Source organism: Pyxicephalus adspersus, chromosome 3 (genome assembly GCF_032062135.1).
Source record: "Pyxicephalus adspersus chromosome 3, UCB_Pads_2.0, whole genome shotgun sequence".
Classification (NCBI taxonomy): domain Eukaryota; kingdom Metazoa; phylum Chordata; class Amphibia; order Anura; family Pyxicephalidae; genus Pyxicephalus; species Pyxicephalus adspersus.
In genome coordinates, this window is record NC_092860.1 from 47,987,877 (window position 1) to 48,014,530 (window position 26,654).

The 26,654-nt window shown below is 36.5% G+C and overlaps 1 protein-coding gene across 1 annotated transcript in view; it reads left to right on the top strand.

Moving 5' to 3' along the window:
- The window catches only part of SHB (SH2 domain containing adaptor protein B), a 123,011-nt gene that overhangs the window by 66,035 nt on the left and 30,322 nt on the right, over positions 1 to 26,654 (top strand). Inside the window, exons 3-5 of the mRNA XM_072404448.1 lie at positions 12,444 to 12,656; positions 23,821 to 23,992; positions 25,093 to 25,212. Coding sequence (XP_072260549.1) covers positions 12,444 to 12,656; positions 23,821 to 23,992; positions 25,093 to 25,212 — 505 coding nt within the window. The remainder of the gene's footprint in view (positions 1 to 12,443; positions 12,657 to 23,820; positions 23,993 to 25,092; positions 25,213 to 26,654) is intronic.

Consider the following 26,654-nt stretch of genomic DNA (forward strand, 5'->3'; position numbering starts at 1 on the left):
AAGCTGAGGCAGATGGCTGTATCATCATAATTGGGATCCCTGCCTCATGTACCCACAACATGATTTACACATCCAGTCTCATTTCTGGCTACTATCGTGTCCATCTGTGTGGATAGCATCCCGTGTGAACTGCAGTTTTGTCCTTGGGCACAGGCACCAGGAACCAATAAAAGTCTAATGAGCTGCCTGCTTCAGACTGTAAGTGCTTACAGCAAAACACAGCTTTTTGGCCGGCACTGCAGCAAACACTTTAGCCTGGGACTCATCTGTCTGGTATCAGTGTTCAAGAATAACGGCATTCAAACAAAACTAGAGCTTTTATAGAATCCAGATGTCAGGATATGCTAAGCCAGCTAGGTTGTAATTCTGCCCACAGGTATGAAATATATTTCAGTGTTGGATCAAAATGCCAGCAGGAAATTGTATGTAAAAAGGATGAAACCGAGCAAATGGCAATGGAAGTGGATCTAGAGTATTGAATAATGACCTATTCTTATTGCATGTATAGAGGCAATGAGTTAGTGACATAAACTACAAATTTTACTGCTGCCAATCTTTTATAGTTTATCAAAGACTAGGTTTTCTGCAAATTGCTTAATTTTTATAAAACCTGATTTCCAGAAAAATGGCCAAACATATGGTAATACGGCTTGTAAATTTGTTGTTGTAAATCACACTTAATACATACCAAGGAAGGGTTCTTTCTGACACTAATTTATAATTTGCTCTGCACTTAGCCCAGAGGCCCAAGAAGCTGCAAGGCTGAAAGAGGAAATAGGTGTCACCTGTCAGAGGTTTGTTCAGATTGGACTAAACATATTTGGCAGGTGAAACCTGCACATATCTAAATTTCAACTCTATAATGTGTATTAATATTAATAATAAACAGTATTTATATAGTGCCAACATATTATTAGGTACAATAAATAGGAGTTAAAAATGACGGACTAATAGAAACAATGATACAGGAGGAAGAGTGGACCCTGCCCAAAAGAGCTTACAATCTAAGGTATGCTTTACCTAGAACTCCTAGCCTGAAAAATATTTACTATGCAAGCCATTGTCTGACACAATGCAACCACTATGTAAGCATGGAACTCTGGTGTTCTCTTGATGGTATTGGTCAGAGGCAACAAGGACAGCATGGTGGCTCGGGATTAATCACTCTGGCCTTTGCAGCGCTAGGTCCCAGGTTCGAATCCCAGCCAGGACACTATCTGCATGGAGTTTGCAGGTTCTCCCCGTGTCTGCGTGGGTTTCCTCCGGTTACTCTGGTTTCCTTCCACATCCCAAAAACATGGTTAGGTTAATGAGCTTCCCCCTAAATTGACCTTAGACTACATTAATGATATATGACTATGGTAGGGACATTAGATTGTGAGCTCCTTTGAGGGACAGTTAGTGACACGACTATGGACTTTGTACAGTGCTGCGTAATATGATGGTGCTATATAAATACTGTGTAATAATAATAACAAGGGGCAAGCGTTTTATCACAGTCAGTCAAATATTTGACAGCTTTGCCACATGGGAATCTCATGAAATACTTATAGTTTTACTATCTGCTTTTTGGATGTGTTACTTGCACATCCTAGGAGGCTGCAGGGTCATTGTCACCTCTACAAAGAGTAAGGATGTAGCAAGGGAATGCAGCTAGTAGGTATTGAATAAAAACAAAAAAAGAAAAGATTTTGATGGGAGGGACTCTGAAGTTAGAAAAATCATGTTGAATAGTTTTTCTCTAAAAGTGAACATGGGGCAGAAAAATACACCAATATCTAGTGTGTAAGCCTGTATACAGTGTCATGAACTGAATGTATGTATTCTCTTGAACAGTAGCATTGAGTTCAGAAGAGGAAGGATCAGAGCTTGAAGAAAAACAGGTGAAATACATGAACAAGGAAAATACGGACAGGAGGAGAGAGCAGGGAAAGAGCAATGATTTTCTGTTGAACCTTCTCTGTCCAGTTGCTGGCTTGGAGAAGATGGTGGAAGTGACTATTTATTATGTAACTTCAAATAGAAAGGTCAGGTTACCCACCTAGCTGTACTGGATTGAATGTACACAAATAACAATTCTTGGGCAGATAAACAGCTCTCATACATGTATTTTATACTATTATATTTTATACTTTTTATTTTCATTTATTTAGCAAATGCTTGGCATTTTGTTTTTTTTTAATTCATGAATTCAGTAAAGATATCCATAAAAAAAACTAGAAAATTATCAGATAAAGAACTTCTGGAAAAAAACTGAAAATGTTTATATCTTACTTTGTAGAACAACCATTTATCAGATGTTTTGTTGTATCTGATACAAAATTTGATAAAAATAAATAATATTAGCGTTATTATATTTTTTTAATGCCCTTGGTCCAGTCCTGCAGCGTAATCCTTTCTTTAGACACACCTTCCAGGAGATAAAGCATACCATCTCACAATGTACACTAAAGCAAGGGAAAGATGACATGATAAGGGGCTATCCATCAAAATAAACTGCTGTGTCAATCGCCCGCCTAGTCATTTGGCAGTTACCTCGACAACTTAAATCCAGGGCAAAACTTAGGATATGGTAATGAATATTGAGATTCAAACCTCTGATGCCTAATCAAGAGCCCCAAGTGTTATGCCTTTTTGTTCATTTTACCTAAAGCAATTGACGTTAAGCTTAGGGCTCCAGGAAGTCTGGGTCTTTTCTCCTTGTGGATTCTAAGTAAAGACTTGCACGCCTTACCCTTTGATGCCATCTGCTAGATTCAGTCTTTTATGTGTCAGAAGCAGCAAGTGATGCCAATTTGACTGTATTTATGTGGACTTTTTTTTCTTACACATCAGATGAATGCTCCAACCTTTTTCATTTCCCTGGAGGCAATCCGGAGGACCCTAAAAGCTAGCGGCATTGGCTGACAATGCAAATAATCATTTTGTAAGCTTTTTATTTATAACCAATTGGCCTTTTATTTATATTGCATTATTCTGCATGATATCTCATAATATATTTTTGTGGAGCAACATTCTTGTACGGTTTGCCACACTATAAATAAAGGTGTGAAATATAACTTTAACATGCTTTTTTTTTTTTAATAGAAAAAATAAAGTACATCTCAGTCTAATAATGCAGTTTACCAGACTCTAGATTTGATGGTTTCATTGGTTTTCTTTTTTAGGTTTGTTTTTTTTTTCTTTTCACCTGGCAATCCCACCACTAGCATACAACCTACCTAAGGATGACAGCTGTTACTATGTGTATCAATGGAAAAACATTGTCCTCATCCTAGGACTACAGAACACTTTCTCCTTTCCACATCGCCATAACATAGGGGGGATATTTGTTAAAGATTACTCAGCAATGTGCACAGGAAATCACTGGATTTCTGGCAGAGAACACCAGGAATATTCCAAATATGATGTGTATAATTTTTTTTTGGTATCGACAATATTTTTGTAATATGTATACACAAAAGTATTGGAGAGGGAGACTATGCACTTCTGAAAATGCTAGTTGGATGGCTGCTATGCTGATCCATTAGCTTGCAGATCACTGACCTGGCAAAAGCATGCACATATCTGGAGGAAGCAGGGGTTCGTTTTTAAATTGAGGGGTTCTTTTACATTTTATCCTCATGGTTGGTTAATTTTACTTTGCTGGTTTTAAAAACAATCTTAATATATTCTATATATCACTTCCGTTAGTGTCCATGTAGTGGTGCTTTGCCTCCGAGTTAGGTATAAAAAATGCTGCGACCTGTCTCCTTCATGCAGCAGCATTTTCTTTATATTTGTAGTATGAAAGCTGAAATAGAAGCCAGCACTGGAGTTTAGATGTGCCCTGGTTACACCAGTCCCAGGGCAAACATTCTGCAGAGGATACAGCAACACACGCAACACTTGAAGGACAGATGACATTTCGTAGAGGGAATGCAAGCCAAAGCAGAGGATGTCTGCAAAATGATTTTGTCCTTTCTTGTGCCTAAATAAAAAGGAAGATGTGACCACTCTGTTTACCAACCTACCTACCTCATATATCCTTAAGATTATATAAAGGCCATCATTTTTTGGGGTTGGCATGAGATAATCTAAATTTAAAGCTGATCCTCAGGAAAACAACTGAATACAAATATAAATATTAAAAGAACTGCCAAAGGATTTATATTTTTATACACAGCTCTGCCACACATCTAGCCCAAAGACCTAACTTCTCTTTATTGAAATTAAACAACACTAGCAGGTCCTGTCCCTCCCCTAGCACATGTTAGCAAGTTCATTCTTAGCACACTTCAGCACAAATAACTTGCTGCTTGGGCTGCTTATAAGCCTTCTAGTCCAAGCTCTGCCAAAAAGTGGCTTGCAAGAGGCTGATACCAAGTCAAATTCAAATACTAGTGGCTTTAAAAAATACAGGTAAAAATATTTTAATGAAAAATATGAGTTTGTTTTTTAGCTGCCTGAAATTCAATTTTATTTCTTCTAGTTAATCTGTGCTACTGTTTTAAAATCATTATTCCTTGCAAATTTTGTGAAAGTTGCAAAGGGTTCAACATAATTTTGTTATCTATACAAAACTGCTTTCTGTTCATCTCTCTTTTAAAGGCCTTTCTGCTTTACCCGTACCCATGTACACATTCTGCAAAATGCGGTTGTAAAATTATATCCCCACGGAATCTGAGCCTCCCCATTTAAAGTTTGCATCTTCAGCTCTGCCTGTATCCCTTGTGCAGAATGTAGACAACTAAATAACCCCTTGATCGTCAGATAAACTCTAATAAATGGAAAAACAATAAATCAGTAATTATAGTGATTTATTTTTAACACTTTAAAATGCTTTGTACACATGTACAGCATGGGGTGGTAACAAATAGGGGTCCCTTGTGTGTAATTCATCTTACTACAGCTTTAACAGCATCCTAACATAAGCGTGAGTCTTCCTTTAAAAAAAGATAACAATGCCTATGTTTATTCATAAACCACTGGAAACAGGGACATGATAGATTTTCATTTCTCACAGACTTACCATGACCAAATATACAGGAAAATAATAAATATCTTTTGCTACAAGCAATATAAGAATACATATATGAATATACTATGCATATGTATTATAATTTGTATGCTTCTTGACTTGCAGCAATACATACATATTCTGCATCGAAATTAATTCTGAAGTTCATGGTGTACCCAGTGCATTATCATATGACTTGTTTTACATTATAGGAAATAATTTTGTTATGCTGTGTTCTCAGCAGAATGTGCCTAGCCTGTAGTGTGCTTTAGGTCAGTAACCCCAGTATTTTTAAAAGCAGAAATGTCCTTACATTATTGAAAACCTGATGGTGTTAGGGGCAATTGCCTTGAAACCAAATCTGGCATTAAACTTTTAGTATTGTTTATTTCAAGTATAAATCTCCTCTTTAGTTGCGATTGAAACGTGATGTTATAGGACTATTGTTTTGAGACTTTTGCCTGCGCACACTTTCCTTTAAAGAAAGAAAGACAGTGAAAGATCTTAGAAACTTTAAGGGGATTTAAAAAAAGTCCCCACTGACCTCTTTAGCTGCATGTATTTTGAAGTAATTATACTTAACCCTTCTTTAGGCTTCCCTCTATTTCCTGTTGTGCAACATAAAAAAAATTATACACTTATCCCAATTGTTAATAATTGTCAGTACTTATATATGATTGAATTTTACCAGCATTGTCCAATGGCTCTGAAGCTTTTAGCTCCCAGCCATGTTAATTGGATTTTTTTGAAATCACAGACTTGGCCTATTTGGGTTGACATTGGTAAGCTTTCTGTATCAGCTTTTCGCAATGGTACCAATTGTTGTAGACAAGAATGTTAATGTCATTTTTCTGTAGGCCCTCTCGGCAAACTGTAGAAACCTCATTTTTGATTTGTTGCTGTGAATTACTGCACAAAGCACACTTTTGTGCCATAGTAAGGCCATTGTGCAGAAAACAAACTAGGTGCTGTGGGCAGAATACAGGGGTAAGGTAAACATAATTCAAACTTTATACTTTACAAGTACTTTTTTTAACCTCCATATAGTAGATGATTCTGGGAGGGGGCCTGGGCAATGTAGCCAGTCCTTTAAATTTAGTAGGTCTATTTAATCGTGGCTGATGGAGAACACAGACCACAGATACAAAATAAAACGGTTCGGTTATTTTACAGGGTTTTTTTTTACACTTATATCTTTGAGGACAATTTTAGGTTTAGGTACTTGTTTTTGTTCGGCGAATATAGAAATGTGTTTATCTTGTTACAGTCGCCTTTTACTGGCATGCTGTGTCGAGTACCAATGTCACACATGTCACACTCACCTTTGAAGTAAAGTATGCTTATGATGTAGCTTACCTCCAGGGAATGGCCTAAATATGCAAGTCTTGTCTTCCACAAAGACTTTTACAGTCCAATAGCAGCATTTTATATATATTGGCTTCATCTTCCCAATTAATTCAATTATTGTCCCAAGTGCAGTGATGAAGTTTAACTTCAAGCAATCAAGTATATAGGCTATAATGTGCACCATGTATAAAACACTGTTCGAATGTTACTACAGTCATTGTGCCCTTTAAAAATCTTAAAATGTCACCCTCCTTGGTAAGAATAATAAAAATCTACAGCAAAGTGGTATCTTTGTTTTCTTACCTTGTTTGACAAAATACACTGCTATATTGTCAAAACCAGCAAAACTGAATTGGATTTGGTTTAGGAATGAAAACATTTGATGGCTAATAGCATATATATATATATATATATATATATATATATATATATATATATATATATATATATATTATAAAGGAGAAATCAGAAATCTATTTTAAGTTTGATGGATCACCAAGTTCTCCCATGATGGACTATCTTCTCTAGTCTTGGATAGCTTTAATAAATCAAGCCCATTAAGTGAGGTATTAATGAATACATCACTGCATTAGATTGTGTCTTTTGTAAATACTTAAGTTCAACTTTACCTTATTCAAACATTCATGTACCTCCTTTATTGCTGGCCACAGGGAACAATGTCACTTACAGATAGCCAAAAGATCATTAATACTTGGCTATGTTGAACTGACTTGAGAGGCACAAACTGCTCATTGTATCTCCTGCAGCCCCTGGAGGAGTCCTATGGTCCCATGGAACTCAAGAAACACTGGTCTAGTAATTCAATAAACTTGATTTTAAACTTTTAAACTTGATTTTTTGATATTGATGGCTTTTTAGATGTATTTTGTTAACCTTCAATTGCATTCTGTGGGACTAAATCCCATTTAGTGTTAGGACTTTAATGACCTCTTAGTGACCTCTCAAGGTCCTGGCCCAAACAGGATTGTTGCCTACTGATATTTTACAACTTCCTTATCACCACTTTAGATGTAGCAGAACTGGGCAGACTATCAAACGGATGTGATTTTTTATGGCTTACAGTTTCTCAGTTGATTTTCAAAGCACATTATACATTTTATATTTCCTAGACTGTGCTAGGTGACCTTAAAACACGATCTAGATCATCAGAGGTCGTTTTTCCATTAGATGAACCTCAGCCAGGGCAATCTCACGGGTTAGCTATTGCTGACCACAAGTGTCATAATCTATTACCCATATTTTCTATCAGAAGGGAAGGATTGGTGATATAACAAAGCCAATAAAAGTCCAATATGAAAGAATTTAGCCATCTAAATTAGGACATTACAGACCATTCATCCAAAGGACATCAGTAGGGGAATTTTTTATCACCGACTACCTAACCCTGGAGAAGTGTCATTACACCTGATTGCTTACAACGTGAAGCTGCAACCTTGCCATCCTGAAAAGTCATGCCTTTTACTGCAAAACATCCCTTCAGTCAGTGGATATAGGAAGATCTAACAAATCACCTCTAGGCTGTAAAATAAAACCACACAATAATGAAGATAGGCTAATAATTGATGTTGGAGGCAAATGTGGTATCCATATTAAAAAAATATACCCTTTATAAATGTTGTGGTGACTGTAAATTTTTGGATGCCCATCACATTCTAAACTAATGATAATGGTCACCAGGACAATTAAAGTATGAATTTCACTAGTGGGCACACAGACAGCCATAAAACATTGACAACTTTCAACCTCTCCCTACTCTTCTGCCTGTGCTCCTTGTTTAATGAGCCATCCATGTTTGTAATTTTATAATCTTGCAAAGTTACAATATATTTATATGTAACAGACCAGTTTTTAAAGTTAACACATCTATACAAGCTCTAATTTTAAATTATTCTTTACAAATGTAACCGACCTGGAACGTTTTCCTGCCACATTGTACCCAGAACAGGAAGCTAATTCAACTTAATGCTGTTCATGTAGAAGGTTTTTATATAGTTTGTTAATGCAGTGGCTTAGTGGCAGGATCTATTACCAGAAATCGGTAAACGTAAACCAGAATTTGGCCGGACTGTTATTTAATTGTTCTTATCTCTTTAGCATTGGAGTAAAGCCAGGGATTTGTAAAAGCCTTATTGAACCCTGTCGGTCCGTAAAAACAACCCTTCAATGAAATAAAGCCTACATAGGGGGCAAAGAGTGCATGTTAAAAATGGTGCTTTTGCAAATGAGGCAAAAAGAAGAAAAAAGACGTTGAAAAGGATAAGTAAAAGGCCTGACATATTTCTGTGCTATGCTCCGGTTATTACATGAAGAACATTGAAGGGGCTTCTAAGATTAAAATCTCTGTGAGCTCCATGCCTTTTCTTTACATTCTTTCTGCAGAGGCAAGGTGTTAATTTAAGACTTTTCGGTTAATGGTTGCCAAGATGCATTAAAGAGCACAGCAGGGACACTGTGAGCCCCATCTTGCATCCATAAGCTGCGGGCGCACAGCAATCTTTCATTGACCCTCTAAATGCTCTCAGAAAACCTCCAGTTGTCTTTTGTTGAATGAAGTGTTGATAAAGGATTTTTCCTTTTTTTATTTTTTTTAGGCATGCCATGAAAGGAGCAGAGACATTTAATCCTTATAGACAGCCTTCAGCATAAAGTGATTTAAGCTCTTTTAAAACTCTTTTTGTCTTGTCCAAAAAGGTTGTTTTATAGCGTAGTAGCCATTTAAGATGCAGAGAGTGCTTCACTACAAAGGTCTCCTGCCTTCCAACTATTTATGTAAAAGGATTGCCATTAGTCAATTGCTGGCTTTCTCAATCTGTTGCTTTAAAACCATCTTATTTTTCAATTGTGCTTCATACCTATTTACATTATGTTTTATTTTTATGTGCCATCATCTGTACACCTTATACTTTACTGTGCATATATGACATGGGAAATGGTACATTGTAATGAAAGATATTAATTTTATCCCTTCGATACTGGATTAAATAAATGTTAATCTGAAAATGCTGGGATAGATTTTTATCACAAAAATGGTCCATTGTAAAAGAGATGCATTAGTTTTAATTTGTCCGCAGTTAACAGGTTCAGTGTTTGGCGACTTTACAGATTGCATTTATTTAAAATACAGCTACACCTCTCTGATTAAAATGGCCAACAACTCCCCCTAGCTTTCTCAACTAAAATACCTTAGAACCTACCCCTAGGCATACGTACCCACCATGGTGTATACATCCTGGATGCAATAAAATCCCCAGGAAACTGGTCTAAAAGTAAGTTTTCATTGTCTTACATGGAACCATATACTTAGTGTACACTATAGACAATTCTTCTCGGCAATATAGCTGAATAGAAGATTTCGGCACCCAGAATTTAATGACGTGGAAGACCATCACAGAGATATAAGTATGCATTAGCGGTGGGGGGTTCTATGCAAGACATCCAATACTTGTAACAAACTGACGTACAATCACTGTCCATTCAACTTTAGATCTGCAGTAAATTTGAATATCATTGTAACACAATGGTTTACTTAATCTAGCCAGTGAATTTTTTTCTAGTCATGCATGCTTTTGCCCTACATACCTTTTGGTAGATTTAAATTTGTACAATCAGATTCTTAAGGTGCGTACACACTTCCAATTTTTATCGTTCAAAACGAACGACGAACGATCGATTGGGCAAAAATCTTTCGTAAAAAAGTAACCAACGACGCCGACGAATGAGGAAAGTCGTTGGAAACGAACGACCGGACCGGCGGATTGGATTGGACGACGATCGTTGAACATCGTTCGTGTGTACGATCGTTCGTTGATCGTCCATGGTCTGAGCATGCGTAATGAACGAACGTTCGTTCATTTTCCTGTCGTGCACATAGTTCCTCTATCGCTCAAACGATCGTATCTATTGTGTGTACAATATCTACGAACGATTGTGTCGTTATCTCTATGTGCAGGATCGGTGCTATACGATCGTTCGTAGATATCGTGCAGGATCGTTCGTCGTTGGTTTTCCAACGATAATAATTGGAAGTGTGTACGTAGCTTAAATTATGTGGTGATCTTAAGAAAAAAAAAATGATATCACTTTTAGGCAAAGAGCAATGTGTAGTAGCAGCCAATCAGAAGTCATCTGAACGGACTTGTGCAAACTGAAAATTCTCTGTTTGCTGCACATTGTAATGCCTTTTGTACATCAACAATACAGTTTTGCATTTCCTTTGTTGTTGAATACTTTGTATGGAAATAATGGTAAACTGGGTGACCGTAAGTGGTCAGACTTCCTCCCTGATAATGTACAAAAATATGCATCTTATAACTGAAATAAAAAACATTAACAAAATACATTTCTTGCATGACAACATTCCTAAATTGATTCCTGGTCACATTTCCCTACCTCTGTGCACTTTAATCAGGCCTTAATGAAACCACACCTGCTTTGCTACAGGAACCATGAAATCTTGGCTTCAAAAATGAGGATTGAAGCTTGTCTGATCCTTTATACATGCTGATTAGGCCGGTGTATACCAGCAATAAATTGGCCGCATACTCCTATGCTGCTGTGCTTATTTCGGGGGAAAAAATTTTCCAGGAGCAAACAGGCATTATTTATTACAAACTCATCTCTGGTAACTTTGTCTACTGAGCATGCATTCAAGCCGTGTTTTGCCTAGAAATGCATTGGATGTTTCTTTGGATGTTGGAGTTTTCCAGCTTCCGGATTAGTGACAGTGTTCTAAAACTTCCCCACTCATCTATATTTATTTTTATATGCCTACACGAATCAGAAAATAGTGTTAGTTTAGTGGCAGTAATTTTGAATTTTAAAAATGTAAATTGAAGTAACCTGCTATATAGAGCGTCTATAGGCGTTTAAACATTGAAGCAGCAAGCACTTAACGCATTTATTTTTCATCAGGTCAAAATTCTTCTTTACAAAGCTTTGCTGTTTTTCAGCCTTGCTGATTGCGGTACAGCTAATTGAAAATGACTGTAATGGTGTTAGTTTTTACATGGTTTTCTAGCGAGATGTTTTTTATGCAGTACATATAGGATTCATATACAGAATATTCATTTCAAAACTATGGTATACAAACAGGAGCAAAATGTATGCCATTGATACTTTTCCTTTTTTGTAACTGGTTGCATAAATCGCATGTTTTTTTTTTGCCTTTTTAGAATTGGTTAGAATGGTTGGTTGACCTCAAAATCGAAAACTTGCTAATACGTGCTACAACAGTGTTTCTCAACCAGGGATAAATGGGTTCCTCCAGAGGTTTGCAGGGGATCCCTGAGCAATGAGCAATTTGGGCCTTTCTGGTCAGATTAGGTGACACCAATGATCTTTTTAGCTATCGGTAAGGGTGACATTCTTTCCACCGGCCAGCAATGTAAGAGCCATTTTTCCCACTGACCACCAACCTAATGTACTGTGAGCTGTGGATATAGTAGTTATAGTAGGGGTTCCTTAGGACCAGAAAATTGCCCCTCCATGTTAAAAAGATTAAGAAAGGCTGCTCTAAAAGCCTCCTGAGGTGCATTGTAAGCTCCACGGTTATCTTTATTCTAGCTTTCTAAGTACACAGTAGTAAATACAACTGTTTTAAAGCTAAGAAATGAACATGTTGTTCTTGCACTCTTTCACCAGATCTACTTAACAGGCAGTTGAATCCTTGTATATAATATAGAGTATTAAGGAAACGTGTAGGAAACCAGAAGCTAACCTGCTTTGAAAAAATTCTAGTTACCCGGTTGTCATATTGATCATTTTGCTTTGGTACTTTTAGTGACTGATCAGAAACACACATACAGCCAACAAAGTCAGCCAAGTAAAGTCAAAACTACTGATTTGAATATTTGTTCCAGAGCCTTCAGTGAGTCAAAGTATCTATTTAATCCATTTAAGTGGCATTGTAGCATATTTCTGCAGTAGCTTGTATTGACAACTATGTACTGGCATGCATACTGATCAAGATCAAGTATACCTTTATTTATATGATAATGATAATATATGATTATGATAGCCTATATGTTGTTTTTGCAAACACAATAGCATAACATTATTTGTTTTGATTTCTACATAGATATTCAAAAGCAAGAGAGTCAGAAATTGCCACAGAAAAACATCCAGCTTTATGACACACCATATGAGCCTGAGTGCAATGGAATAGAATCAGATTCTGAAAGCCTGGTTGGCCTACAAATGAGAGAGAGCAAATTACCGCAGGATGATGACCGGCCTGCTGATGAGTACGACCAGCCCTGGGAATGGAACAAAGCTTTACCAGCTTTAGCAGGTATCTAAATTTCTAACATTGCTTATTATAAATAAAGCTTGTGTGTACTTTTTGTCCAAGAACAACTATACCTAAACATTAAAACAATTCACCCTTCCTAAACTTTGTACACCTTGTAGTTAAATGCAATGCTTTTTATTCTTGATTTAGGCTGTAGCTATAGTCACAATACAATGTAATGTTTTGTATATTTATTTGAAAAGCATTTAAAGCAAATTAGCCAAGCATTAAAGTAATCATATATACAATATCTTGGTATTACATAGATTCTTTTACATATATAGATATTCTTCATATAACATTATGTGCATAAAGGAGTTTCTTCTCCCATATTGATTCCTTCTTTTCCATGGATATGGCAGTACTAGGTGAGGATACCCATTAAAGCATTATTTTTTCTTTTTTAAATTGGTTAAAATATATGTTCATTAAGTTTTAGTTGTAGAACTTCAAACCACTCTAGACCTGCTGTATTCTGTTATCTGCTCCCGTGCTTTACCTTCAAATCATTCCACAGCTGTTGTCCCACTTACCTTTCTGACCTGGTAAAAAAAAAAATACACCCTCAGACGCTCTCTTCGCTCTTCCAATGACCACTACTGACTTCCTCACTCATATGCTCGTCACATGCACGGCTCCAAAACTTTTCTAGAACTGCCCGACTCTCTGGAGTGGTCTTTCATGTCCTATTCGACTTGCTACTACTTTCTGTTCCTGTAAAAGAGCACTCAAAACCCATCTGTTCAAACTTGCCTACCTATCTTCTGTCTTTTAAAACCCTCACCACTTCCCCAATACATATCTATTGTGTGTTACTCCCCCCACCTCCTAGATTGTAATTTCTTCGGGGCAGAGTCCTCTCCTCCTCCTGTTTCACTGTTTGTACCTGTCTGTCATTTGAAACCCCTATTTAATGTACAGCACTGCGTAGTATGTTGGCGCTATATAAATCCTGTGTAATAATATCTTACCACATACTCTTTTGATTTCTTCAGTTTTTAGAAAAAAGTAGTATGTTGCATTGTAAAAGACATTGTAAAGGACAAAGTGGTGAAAGAAAAAAAAAACACTGCCTTCACCCAGCTTCCCTTCATTAAATAATGGATTACACCAAATAAAAGTCTTTTGAACTGGTTATTCTGGTTAAAATACAGACAAAGGGTTTTTCAACTAGTTCAGTATTTTTACACAGCCGCTTTTAAATATACAAAATTCCCTATAAAAGATTTGTGGAGTACTAGTACCCTTACACAGACATTTGGCAGTGTTTTAATTTATGTTGTGGCTGTTTGATGAGGGCCTTTGGGTCTGATTTCAGTTGGGGTGTCACACGGTGAGCATTTCCCAATCACACACAAGTGTTATACTAGGTTTAATTAGTGGACCACCCAGGATCCAGTCAATGTGGGCCTCACACTTCAGCTTGCTCAGCATCTGTTTCTCTAATCATGCCTAGTTTTACAGAAAAAATGACACTTACTACCCTGTCATCTGCATGATTAAGTGATTTCTAAAACCAAACCTCCCTTGCTGACAAGAGCATTGTCAATTGATTATTGTCAGCTTCATTTGCTTCAGTGAAAGATATTTTATTTGCAGAGCCCATATTGTATGATACAATTTATACACGTAAATATAATTCCACCCTTACCTATTTTGTTTTCCATGCACCCAGAGCCATCTACTGTTCTGAAATATAGGAAGGGTGCTTCTCTTGCACCCTGTATATTGTGCTCCCCTTGTTTAGACTTCCTTATTTCCAGGTTGATGGACTACAAGCTCTGTTCTGTTCATACCTGGCCCTTGACTGAAGTGGCCTACATGCCTTTCTTCACACCACCTATATACCCACCCATAACCCTATTGTCATGGACTGATAGGAAAGGAAGTAACTAAAACATCAACTAGTAGTGTCTTTCAACAGACAATTCATTCCACCACAGGCACTGGGCATGCTAGGGATTATGGCTCCTCAGTGAAGTAATTGGCAATAAAGACTTCGCACAAGCCGTTCACAATATTTTTAAGTGTGAATCAGCAACTTTTATTGTGAAAGATGAAGGGAACTATAGGGAGAATAGTATGTGATATCTTGAGTTCTGCTTCAAGCTAGATGTGTACTTTGTTCTTGAGCACAAATTAATGATGTCAATGTAAATTTTTGTGGTGGGTTACTCACTATAAAGAAATTATGTCATCTTTAAAAGCTGCAGTAGAGGTTTTAGATGGGTCAGAGGTCAGACTGAAGTTTTTGTAACATGGCACTTGTTCAGTTATGATTTAATGCATTGTTGTGAAGAATGAGGAAACTATTTCAATACGGAGGTTGTGCAGAGTAACATTCAATGTTTAATCTATTAATGGTAATAGAAGTCACGGGACATTTCTAATCTGATCTAATAAAAAAAAAGAAGAAGAAACCTGGAATGCATTAATACTGCAGAACTTTCTAAACTCTTTAGAGGCTATAGAACTACCTGAACTGTTTTTACCCAAATCAGTTTACACTCTCTTATTAATACTAGTAGAAGGCATTTGCCAGTGGCTTACTTTGAGGTGTACAATGGATCGGACAGGTTTAAAAGTCTGTTTTTGTCCCAAATATATGTGTTTGTTGGGTAATAATGAACTCATTTTCAGGGAACCTCCAGTGAGTAGATGGGTTTGCTCCAATGCATGTTCTCACATGTCTATGGTCATAATGTTACCAGTTAAAAATAAATCGGTTAAAATTTGTGAGGCCAAATAGAAGTAAAGTTGATTGTATACCACTGGGACCAGTATGGACATTTACCAAACCAGGAAGTCCCTGTAGCTAGACAAATTGCAGTGATATGAAAGTAATATTAATAGTATTAACGAGTGTTTATAGTGTCAACATCTTACACAGCTCTTTACATCACTCTTTAGTCCATAGTCATGTTACTAACATCCCTTGAAAGGGTCACAATTGTCCCTACCATAGTCATATGTCATTAACACAGCCTATGACGAAGTTTTTGGGGGAAGCCATATAACCTAATTGCATGGTTTTAGTATATGGGGGGGAGGGGGGGCATGAAAACACAAGAAGCACATATAAACTCCATGCAGATAGTTCCCTGGCCAAGAATCGAACCCGAGACCCCAGTGCTATAAAGATATGTAAAGTATATACACTTAAGCCTATGTTTTGTATATAGTAGGTTTTGAAAGCAGTCCACATTAATAAATACATGTCTTGTGGAAAAAACAGTACACGGTGGTTTTTGGCTAGCACTATCTAACTGTGTATTTTGAGATTGTTATTGTTACATAACGTCTGCAGCTGAGCCTCAGTTACTGGCTACTTTCTTGCCTGAGGCTCTAGGAAACAAAGTGACACACAAAAGCTTTTATATGATGATTATATAATAAAAAGGCCTGGGGCTGGTTGGTATGTAAAACACCTGCCTTCTCGGGATTTGAGAGGGGAAGGGTTGTTACCTGCAGATTTTCTACAAGTGTTGTGTCACTTTGTAGCATGGATGTGTGCTACAGATTTATGCCTAAACCTAGATAATATTGTGGTATTTTACACAATTCTTGGGATATTTTAATTCTTGCCATTTTGCTGTGTTCTTTTAGACCACAGCGGTTTCATATGGCTGTCAATCTCTTCATATTTCAAAAGAAGGATTTTTCTGATAGGGCAGATTTCACTGATTATACACACACACACAAATTCACATCTTGGTTTTTGTGTACTGAGGATTTCAAGCATGTCCTCTTGGATTGGTAGTCTAGCCTGGGTATCTAAAGTCCTGGATTGAGGTTCTGTCATTGTGGGTCACTGGATTACTAAACAGTGGTGGGGGAAAGCTTTACCAATGGACCTGGTAGTCAAGTTTCAAATGGGAAAAAAATCTACAACATAACTACCCATCCAGACACAAGGATTCATTTTATGAGGTGCCTGCATTTATATACCATATCTATGGCTCACACAGGTACATTGTTACAATCAAGCTGACTATGCACAAATATATCTTGCTTAACCAATAGAAAATACACACACCATGTAATCTTTTCCTTGCAACCAGAGCTGAAAATTAGTCAGTAGTTTTCCTCCTCATGGCTTTCTCTCATGAGGGGAAGTTATCATGAAGAATTAAAATGCAGTTAATTTAAGTATTAAGTAGTGCAAGGAGGACGTTGGAATGGCCTCCGCTTGCTTCACTGCATTTAGAGGAGGTAATTGGCTTTTAATAACCTTTCCATGTGGTTGGAAACAGATATAATTAAATCTAATCCTCGTGTACAAGACTTCCACAGACTTCACAATCATTCTCTTGTGGAAAGTTAGTATCTTGTGTGTTAACATCCCTGTAACATTTTGTTTATGATGGGTCTTTAATTGCAGCTTTTCTTATAAGCACTTTGCGGAAACTTTTCCTACCATTACCCTCATTTAGCTAACAGCCGTTTAGCTAGCAAAATATTAACTTGCTTCCTAGTTCTTTTGTTTGCTATATTGTGTCAATTTTGTAATATATTTAAATATATTGTTTTTTTAATAGTGTGTTTGACAGGACGCGTCGCACTTGTGGCAGCCTAATAGTTAGTGAATGGAGGTGGCAGTGAGCAGTTCAGTACCGCTTACTTTCACCCTCTGTTAAATGTTATTTGGGAACCAATACAATGGTACAATGGTAGGGGCAGCTAAATGGCTAGCACAGTGTCAGCTGCCTTATGGAAGTCCACAGCAGGTTGGAACCGAGCTTTAAGTTTACAGAATTTAGGGAAATTGCTTATTAGATTAAGGAACTCTTATAGTCAAACATTTCCACCATACTAACAAGTGATGTGATCTCTCAGTAGCCCATTACTTTGTATCATGACCAATTCTGTTTCACCTTTCAAAACAATCAAGCTTTTCATGCTTGATTGTTAGGAACACAACAGTTAGGAACACAAAATACACAACAGGAACATGGCGACCTACTATTTTTTATGTACTGTATGTTTTATAGGTGTGTCTGACCACATAAATGTGGACAAACAATACAATGGAAATGAAAACGTTAAATTATAACCAAGACACGGGTGGTTTCGGCTGCTAAAAGTATATTTTGAATTAAGTGGGAAAAAAACACCGTTTTGTCCAACTTAAAAGTATTTTTCTTTTCTTCCTAACCTTTAAACACAATAGATATTACAGAAGAAATAAGTGAGAGATTGCCTTTTGTAGACATTTGTCAGAGGAGCATGTGTTATCAGTGGGAGATTTTTACTCCTATTCTGTTGACAATAGCAAGAAAAATTTAGAGGATGATTCTCTCCAATTGAGACAGAGATGGCATTCAAAAGCCTAACCATTGTTTTCTCCTTTTTCAACTTTATGCAAAACAAAAAAGAGGTTTTGATCTTGACTTTAAGATGAGAGTTTGGTTTGGTGCAATAGGCATAAAGAACAGGTAGCACATGTATGGCCTAACTCCAGCCAACACACTGTTTAAAGAATGTTTAGAAAATATTACTTTTGTATTGCCATCTTTGTCCTTAATTTTTGATTTTTTTCCCAAAAGACTGTATAAAATAGGGAAATTTTCCTATGAGGGACACAAATGGCAATAGAAGGCTGGCAGATGTTTGATCCATTTCCCAATCTAAGAAAAACTTCTTTTGTTACCAGTGAGAGCTAATTTATAAACAGCTTAAGGGTGCCTGTTCTAGTTTGTTTAAAGCCCATCAGAGATTATCTGCTGTTTGACAAAAAATGAAAATGTAAAAACACAACATCAGTACTGCGTCCAAGCTTAACTGTGATTTAAGAGAATGTCTACTCATTCTTTAAAATAAGTGAGGATTGGAAGCTAAGCTTTGAATCATATTTACATTTATGAAATTATTCTGTTTATGGAGCAGTTGACAAGAACTCATCAGCTGCTTTGTAACATAATCATTTTTGTTAGTTATTCATTTTACCAGTGTTAACATTTTGCATCATTTAAAGGTACTTATCAGGATACAGGGAAAGCATTAACACCAAATTTTTCATTCTTCAAATTCCAGTTATCTTCATAATTCTGTAATTGCAGCACTGTACCAGTGTTCAGTAATGTATGCTGAAGAACATTTCCCTGGAGACCATCACTCATTACACAGCCTACAGTTGTAATGTTATACATATTTTTACAGGAAGATCTGGTTTGCCAGATCATTCGCTAAGGACAAAAGTAAACACAGACATCATGAAGTGCGTTATAAATTACATTGCGGCTAATAAAATGAAGCCCTCCATTCCAAGCCGTGGTTCCAAGCCAATTTAGGTCACGGTGTTCAGCATAGATCTTTTTTGCACTTTTTTGGAGTTTTAATTTTTATCTTCTGTAAAGTACAGGCCAATGAAATAGAATCCCTTAACATTGATTTAGTTTGTATTCAATCCATGTTCATTTACAACTGGCGCCGTCAGTCCTACCACTATTACTTGCAGTGTGTTGGGAGGAATTTATATTTCCTAGGTATTGTTAAAAGCTTAAAATGCTTAGTGTTATCATACAAAAAATTCTAATAAACCCTTTCATTTCCTTGTCTTCATCTTGCATGTACATTGTTATAAATGGCATACTCTGCAATTCTGTATAAGGGTTCTCTAATATATATAATACATTTGTTATATATATATATATATATATATATATATATATATATATATATATTTTTTTTTTTTTTTTTTTTTTGTGGGGGAATTTGTAAAATAATGAAATAAGAAGCTGAGCACCACCAGTGTCATGGATGCAGTTTGTGTTTAATATTTACTTGTAAAATATAGATTTTATATAAAAAAAAAAAGAAACATTAAGTTTCAGATTGATCCAAACCATTGATGTCGCTCAAGGCCAGGTGTTCCTAGTATGACTCATTCAGGCCGGCCCAGAATAAGGATAACATTAGACAACTAGAAACTATCTTTTTCTTTTCTTTGACAACATATTTAACATACTTCACCGCAAAACGTGTCCTAAATTTTGATTCATTTCTCAGATTCAACTGTCATTTTGCATGTGATTTGTGTATGGTTAGATAAGTTCCTCTTGTCTGGCTACATTCCATAGTGCTTTCACAATTGTTCACTAAATATACTTTAGAAAAGGTGAATTATGAATGTGTAAATGTCAGTTTCCTCTGTGATTTCACTCAGAAGTGTCTCTGTTCTGAACACTTATGCACATTCCATTTCTCTTTTAGTTATTTGTAGAACTTGTGTACATGGACAGCGGTTTACATCAAAACTGTTTGTATCAAAAACAAGTCAGTGGACATTCAAAAGCTGCTACTAAAAAAAGAAGCACCTTTTGAAAAAACGCAAAAGCATCTTGAAATCAAGCTGAATGGATCTAAAAGCATACTATATTTGGCTGCCTTCACAATCCCTCAGGGTCTATGTATACAGTAGTAAAGCTCATGCATCAACCCCTGCTACATCAGCCTTTTATTTAATGATGCCAGGAAAGCTTTCATTAACTTCTAAGGATAAACCCAGTTCAAGTCTTCTTTAATACACACACAGGCAGTAGACACTGTTGGATCCCTGTGTCCAGCAAAGTGTTTACACACTGACACTTTCTGTGTTAATAAAACATCATCATCTGTAGAGGTAAATAATAATAGAGCTACTCATGGTTCAGGGAGATAGGTATATATCAGCTGAAAAGCTGTGTTGGCTTGCTATCATTGCACATGGAAGCTTACAGAAGACTAAAGCTACGTACACACGTCAGATTTTTATCGCCCGATAATCCGCATCGGCCAATTATCGGGTGAAAATCTGCCGTGTGTACAGTCGTTGTCGTGTCGGTGTCGTCCATCGTCTGGACGACCGACCTGCCGGATCCACGGACGATGGACGACAGCCGATCCTAATGAAAGGGAAGGGGAGAGCGTGCAGCAGGGTGCCCGTCCGTTGGCCCTCCCCCTCCCCTCTCCATAGAGCATGAACGGTGCTGTATGTACAGCACCGTTCATGCATCGTGCAGTCCCTTGTCGTTGGAAAGGATCGTGAAAGATCCTTTCCAACGACAAAAATTGGAAGTGTGTACGCAGCTTTAGGCTATGCGTTCATGCTTTGACCACATAAAGTTCTTCTTTGAATGATTTACCTTTTACATGTACATTGACATTAAAAGAATATACATGTATAGACTGGTCAGGAGAGGTAGAATTCTCAGAAGTCCCTTTGACACCATCCAATCTCACAAAAAGACAGAGGCACTCAGCCAGGGAGATCCACCCAAGCCATTTATTTATTTATCCTTCTGCTCTGGTGATCTCTCCAACAGGATTGGGGATTGCATATAGATATATCGGTTTTTATCAATGTTTTCTATTGCCCTTTGTTTGTAGGAACCTTAGTTAGACCGAGGAAGCCATAAAACAGTTTTACTATGAACGGGTAGGTAGGTATCATAGTTGAAAAAGAGAAATGTGGTTATGAAGGCATGGTTCATCTCATTCTTTTCCATTGATTTCTTTTCCCAATTAAAAGCTAAACACCAGTCATTCATATATGAGAAACCAAAAAGTGTAATAGTTACCAATAATAACTATATAAATTAAGTTCCTAAATATATTATTATCCCCCTTTTATAATCTAAAGGGTTAGTATTATGAGCCACTCTCTCACATGTGCACATGTGCTTATGTAATAACCACAACATTCTTCTGCTGCATCATTGTTCAAATAACAAGTTTAGGTATGTGTTCTTAACTAAGCTGTTCTGTAATGAAAGCGATAGATCCAAAGGTTCTGTCTTACAGAGAACGCAAAGGAGGATTTTTACCTACCAGTGCTTTGACAAGTAAAATAGTTTTACAAATCTCTATTTAAACTGTGTATATAACTCCTTACTTTGTTCAGCTTTTATACAAGTATGTATTTTTTCCTTTTTTTAGGTAAAAGGTTTGAATTGATACTTGAAGGCCTTTCTTTGGAAACACCAAATGTGTTTACAACTCTATAAAACAAATGTACTGAAGGTCGTATTTTGCTATTCAGTACTATTACAGGCTTCACATTTCAAGTGTCTTTTCTCTCACTGTCCCATGAAAGAGATTTATATGCTTGGTTGTGACTGTGTGAGGCAGAACAGGTATAACCCTGTCAAACTGTTCTTGTGTTATTTTTGTATGTAGTTTAACAAGCCGGTGTGTGACTAATTCAGTTTATTTGGCCATGACAATCTCTGTAAATAAAGGAAAGGGTCCTATTCCTGAAGAACACACTCCACAATATGGACAAATGTAGCTTTTCAGCTCTATAATTTTCCTGACCTAAAACAATTTGGTATATTCTTTCTTCGTAACAAAATATGTCCCAGGCCTTTTTTGCCTTAGTTTAAAATTCTAATTATTTCTGCTAGCACAATTACTATGATATGTTCATTAGAAAAGTACTGCTGATTAATATGGTACTGTATAGAACTCCATATTTTACTTTGCTTCTGCTATACAATAACTTCCAAAGTGATATATTCCTAAAAAGCACAGTGATTATTATTGAAGTGTATAGAACACCTGAGGGGATGAACCTTGGCAGAACAAAAAACATCCATTAAACATTTAAGATACTTTTCAACGTTGTGAATGAGTTTTTAATTATATGTGTCATGTCTGATTAGTAAACAAGGTTTCTGTCCTAATAAGCATTGTGATTGTTTTTGACCTTGGGGGTATATTATTTCTCTTCATCTGAGAAGTTCCATTAGTATGTGCATGTTAGATGTAAATTTCTAGTTCAGACTTTAAGTTTCAATTATATCATGTACTATAAATTAACTATTTACAGTTAAAGGAATTTTTTCTAATAATTATTATTATAATGACATGGAAATGATTGAAGTTCACATGAAAGATCACTAGAATTCCAGGATCTGTGCACAGTGGGTAGAAATTGACTGTAGAGAATAGGGTAACCAAGGGGTGTCATACTGCAACATTTATTTAATGTTAAACTATAAAATCAAACCCCAGCTAAAAACATCATGATGAAAATGAATAGCCCATTAAAAGAGAATAAAAAGCTTTTGCTGCATTTTCAGCTTTAGGTTGTTTAGGTTCAGCTTTCAATTTAGGGTTTTCTGCCACAATTTACTGTGACACTAGATCTCTTCAATCTGATGTCCAGTATCATTTACCCCACTTCTTTTGAGCCCAGGTCATCCTAGACCTTTCCTGGTCTTTGACTTTGCGGAGAAAGGAAAAACGGCACAGGATTGTGCTCAACTCTAATTAATTGTTTTGCCTTTGGCTTCTTGTCAAGTAGATATTTTGCTCTAAATGGGATTGAGGAGCACAGTTCCCCATGGGAAGTACTGGCTGTTCTTATAACTGAATCAAGAAGTTGGAAGTAACAAAATCTTAAGACTGTGACATACAAATACCTTTTATTTAGGAAAGCCATTTGTTGTTTAGGTACATAGTAATGATAGTTACATAGTTTGAAAAAGACCATCAAGTTCAACCATTAGAGAAATAAACATATCCTAGATATAAAACCCTATTAAGTCTGATGTATTCATGAAAACAGAGTTTCATTCATTTTTGAATTGTATACAGCACATCTCTCACAGTGTGGTTTTTAGTTTTTTCTTGTTTCTGTAGAGACATTATAGAAATGTTATGAAATGTGAAGTGTAAAATACTAATATAAAGTTTAATAAAGTAGAGTATCTTTAAATATGGTGTGAGTTCAGACTCTGTCTATGGTACCTTTAAACAGCCCATCTGACCATTCTGTAGGTAATACTAATTGACTGGACTTTGTAAACCTTGTTCAATTTGTATTTGTCTGTAGAGCTGGACATTCCCACACTCATGTAGTTAAATGTCTTAGTTTGCAAATGTGTGCTATGGTTTGTAGTTTTTATGTTTATGGACAACCTAAGTATACTTTGCTGGGGGAGTTTTCACTATAATTTAAAGGACATTTTAGTGAAAAGTCGTTTCATATACTATATTCATATTTTGTGGCTGCAAACCCACACAAGCACAAACATAACATAATAGTAGTTTACTGGCAGTGTCCTGATTGATTTCAGAAACGTGGCATGCATTGCAGATACTTGAAACTGTGTCACTGCTGTCAAAGGTTGATATCACTAATCATTTTTTTTTTTGTTATTAATCTGTTCCATTTCCACAGCCCAGTTCAATGGCAGTGAGATAAGGCAATCGTCGCCATCTCCAAGCAGTGACAGACGCAGACAGCTGAGAGCTCCTGGAGGGGGCTTCAAACCAATAAAACACGGCAGTCCTGAGCTTTGTGGTGTCCTGGGAGAGAGAGTGGATCCAAATGTTTCACTGGAGAAACAAATGTAGGGTTTTTGTATGAAATTTTTTCATTAACTGATAAAAGAGCTTGTCATATTTATTTCACTTTTTGTGTTTTTCAATACTGATTAAGCAGTTTTTAAATGATCAGCATTTCAAGAAATATACAAGGTTAGATGTTGACGAGTTTATGTCTCACTATGTCTGTCTGTCTGAGATCTATTGGCTTTTAAGACTATGGCCCTGATTTATTAAAGTTCTCTAAGGCTGGAGAGAATACACTTTGATCAGTGAAGCTGGGTGATCCAGCAAACCTGGAATGGATCTGGTCCAGGATTCAAAACCTTTGCTAACAAATAGCAAATGATTTTAGGAAATCCATTCCAGGTTTTTTAGATCACCCAGCTTCACTGAAGAAAGTGTATTCTCTCCAGCCTTAGAGAGCTTTAGTAAATCAGGGCCTATATGTAGGTTTCTTCCTTACTAGGAAAACCTTGACACTGTGCACAAAAATGTGAGCACTATGGTTAAAATTATTTTAGTGAACTATTGCAACCGTATAATTGCAAAACCGTATAAAACCAAAACTCTTGCTAAAAAATTACAAACTTTCTCTTAAAACTTTTTCAGCTAAATTTCAGGTGAACACCTTAATACACAGTTAATATATATACACAGTGAATATTTGCCTGGTGTAAAGATTTAACAATCAATTTCACTCAACACCATATTGCATCTGTACTTTACAGACTAAATCCGTCAGGTTTTCATATCTGTAACATTTAACTGTTGGTGCAATAAAAGAAGATATATATGGATTGGAGTCCCATTGGATTTCACAAATAATGTTACTATAATATCATATGGCAACATCTCCTGCTGCTGTGTCTCTCTACTGAGTACAACTGTGCCCCAGCAGAACAGTTTGCACTGTGGGACAGGGTTGGGCCACATACAAGAAGAAACACACCCCAAATTGTGTAATGTATCCTGCCTGTGTCTATCAAAAATACAAACTGGACAGGTCCTTAAATAAACTGTTTATTTTTAATTTTAAAAAGTTGGTACTGTTATTTACTTGTTAAAAATCTAAGTTGTGCAACATTGCAATGCTAAAAGTAAAATTTGTTTTTCTACATTTCAGATGGTATCATGGAGGAATCAGTCGGACAGACGCAGAGAACCTATTAAGGTTGTGCAAAGAATGCAGTTACCTTGTGCGGAACAGCCAGACCAGCAAACATGACTATTCTCTATCATTAAAGTAAGTTACTTTTATATGGCATGTCATCTTTCTATACTTTAACACAACATATATAAATAAAAAAATCACTGATAAATATGTGAAAAGCAAACTCGTTAGTGTATTTAGGGTTTGTTGAGCTAACCTTTGGGGAAACCCCTGAACCAAGCATATGTGCAACGATAAATCCGTGAAGACTGTTGAAGAGGATATCCAAAGGAGACCTGTACCTATAAAAAAAGGCCTGCCTCAAAAAGTACAATTAAATTGCCCATTTTATATAGAAAATGTATATATGATATGGTGCCTAGCTTTTTAAGTCTATCCTAGCTGCAATGAAATATGGAAGAATATGGAGGTGGATGTGTCATTGGAGGAAAGCCTGAACCAGAATGTCAGTGCTTCTCCCACTAAAATACGGCTTTTGTCCTGTTCCCTCCCCTTGTTTTGCCCTCTTTTACCATAGGTACAAAGAGAAAAGGTAGAAGAATCGTTCCTTCATATTTATTTTCTTCCAGTAGCTATACCAGTTTAGTTTTTGAGAAAATCATCCAAAAAGTTGGAAAGTTTCCAAGTTGGCAAGTTGTACTGATTACTATAATGGGGTCATTTATGTTTACCCCTGCAACAGTACATGGATTCAGTGCATATATGGCTAAGAATATGCCTTGTCTTTAAATTTTGCATTCTAATTCTTCTGGTTCTTCCATTTTTATTTATTTATTTTTTTTGCTCTTCCTCTCCTTCCCTAGTCATTGATATTCTTTAATTATTAACTGTTGAATATAACCAAGGTCCTTATTTATCTATCCCATCTTAGTATCATTCCTTTTTGTCGGTTTGGTACTGCCTTTTGTGGTCAGTTTGCATTGTTGTTTGTATTCAATATACTTTAGTATCTCTTTTTAAGTGCAATGTAAATTATAATACAAGCATCGCAGTTGTGTCTTTCTATGTGCAGCTGTGGCATACCATCAGTTGTGTCATGCTGTGTGCTTACTGGCATGCACCGCAGGTAAAATAATGAATGATCTGTTCATGCCATGTCTATGCACAGCGGGCAGATATGTTAGGTTGTTTTGAGCTTCAGCAACAGGTTAATGTAGAGGTAAGACAACTAAGCGAATGTATACAGCACCTAAGCTCAAGCCTATGTTATGATCCTGTTCAATAATAAATCTCCCAGAAATGACATCATAAACTGCTCTGAGACCTTGCGTCAAGCAATCACCTTTTATAGGTCACATTGTAAATGTTTTAATTAGCATAGCCAAATAAAGCAGCTGATCTTTTTATCTGCTGTAATAACGTATTGGATTTAGCACTGACACCTGGATTAGATGTGAGGCCCAGGTTAATTGCATTGCTCCCTTATGTGTTGTAGTTCATCTGTGCTGTATAACCTCTTAATTTAGCTGACAAATCCCTTGAATTATCCCTTACCAAGTTAAAAGAGTGCTTAT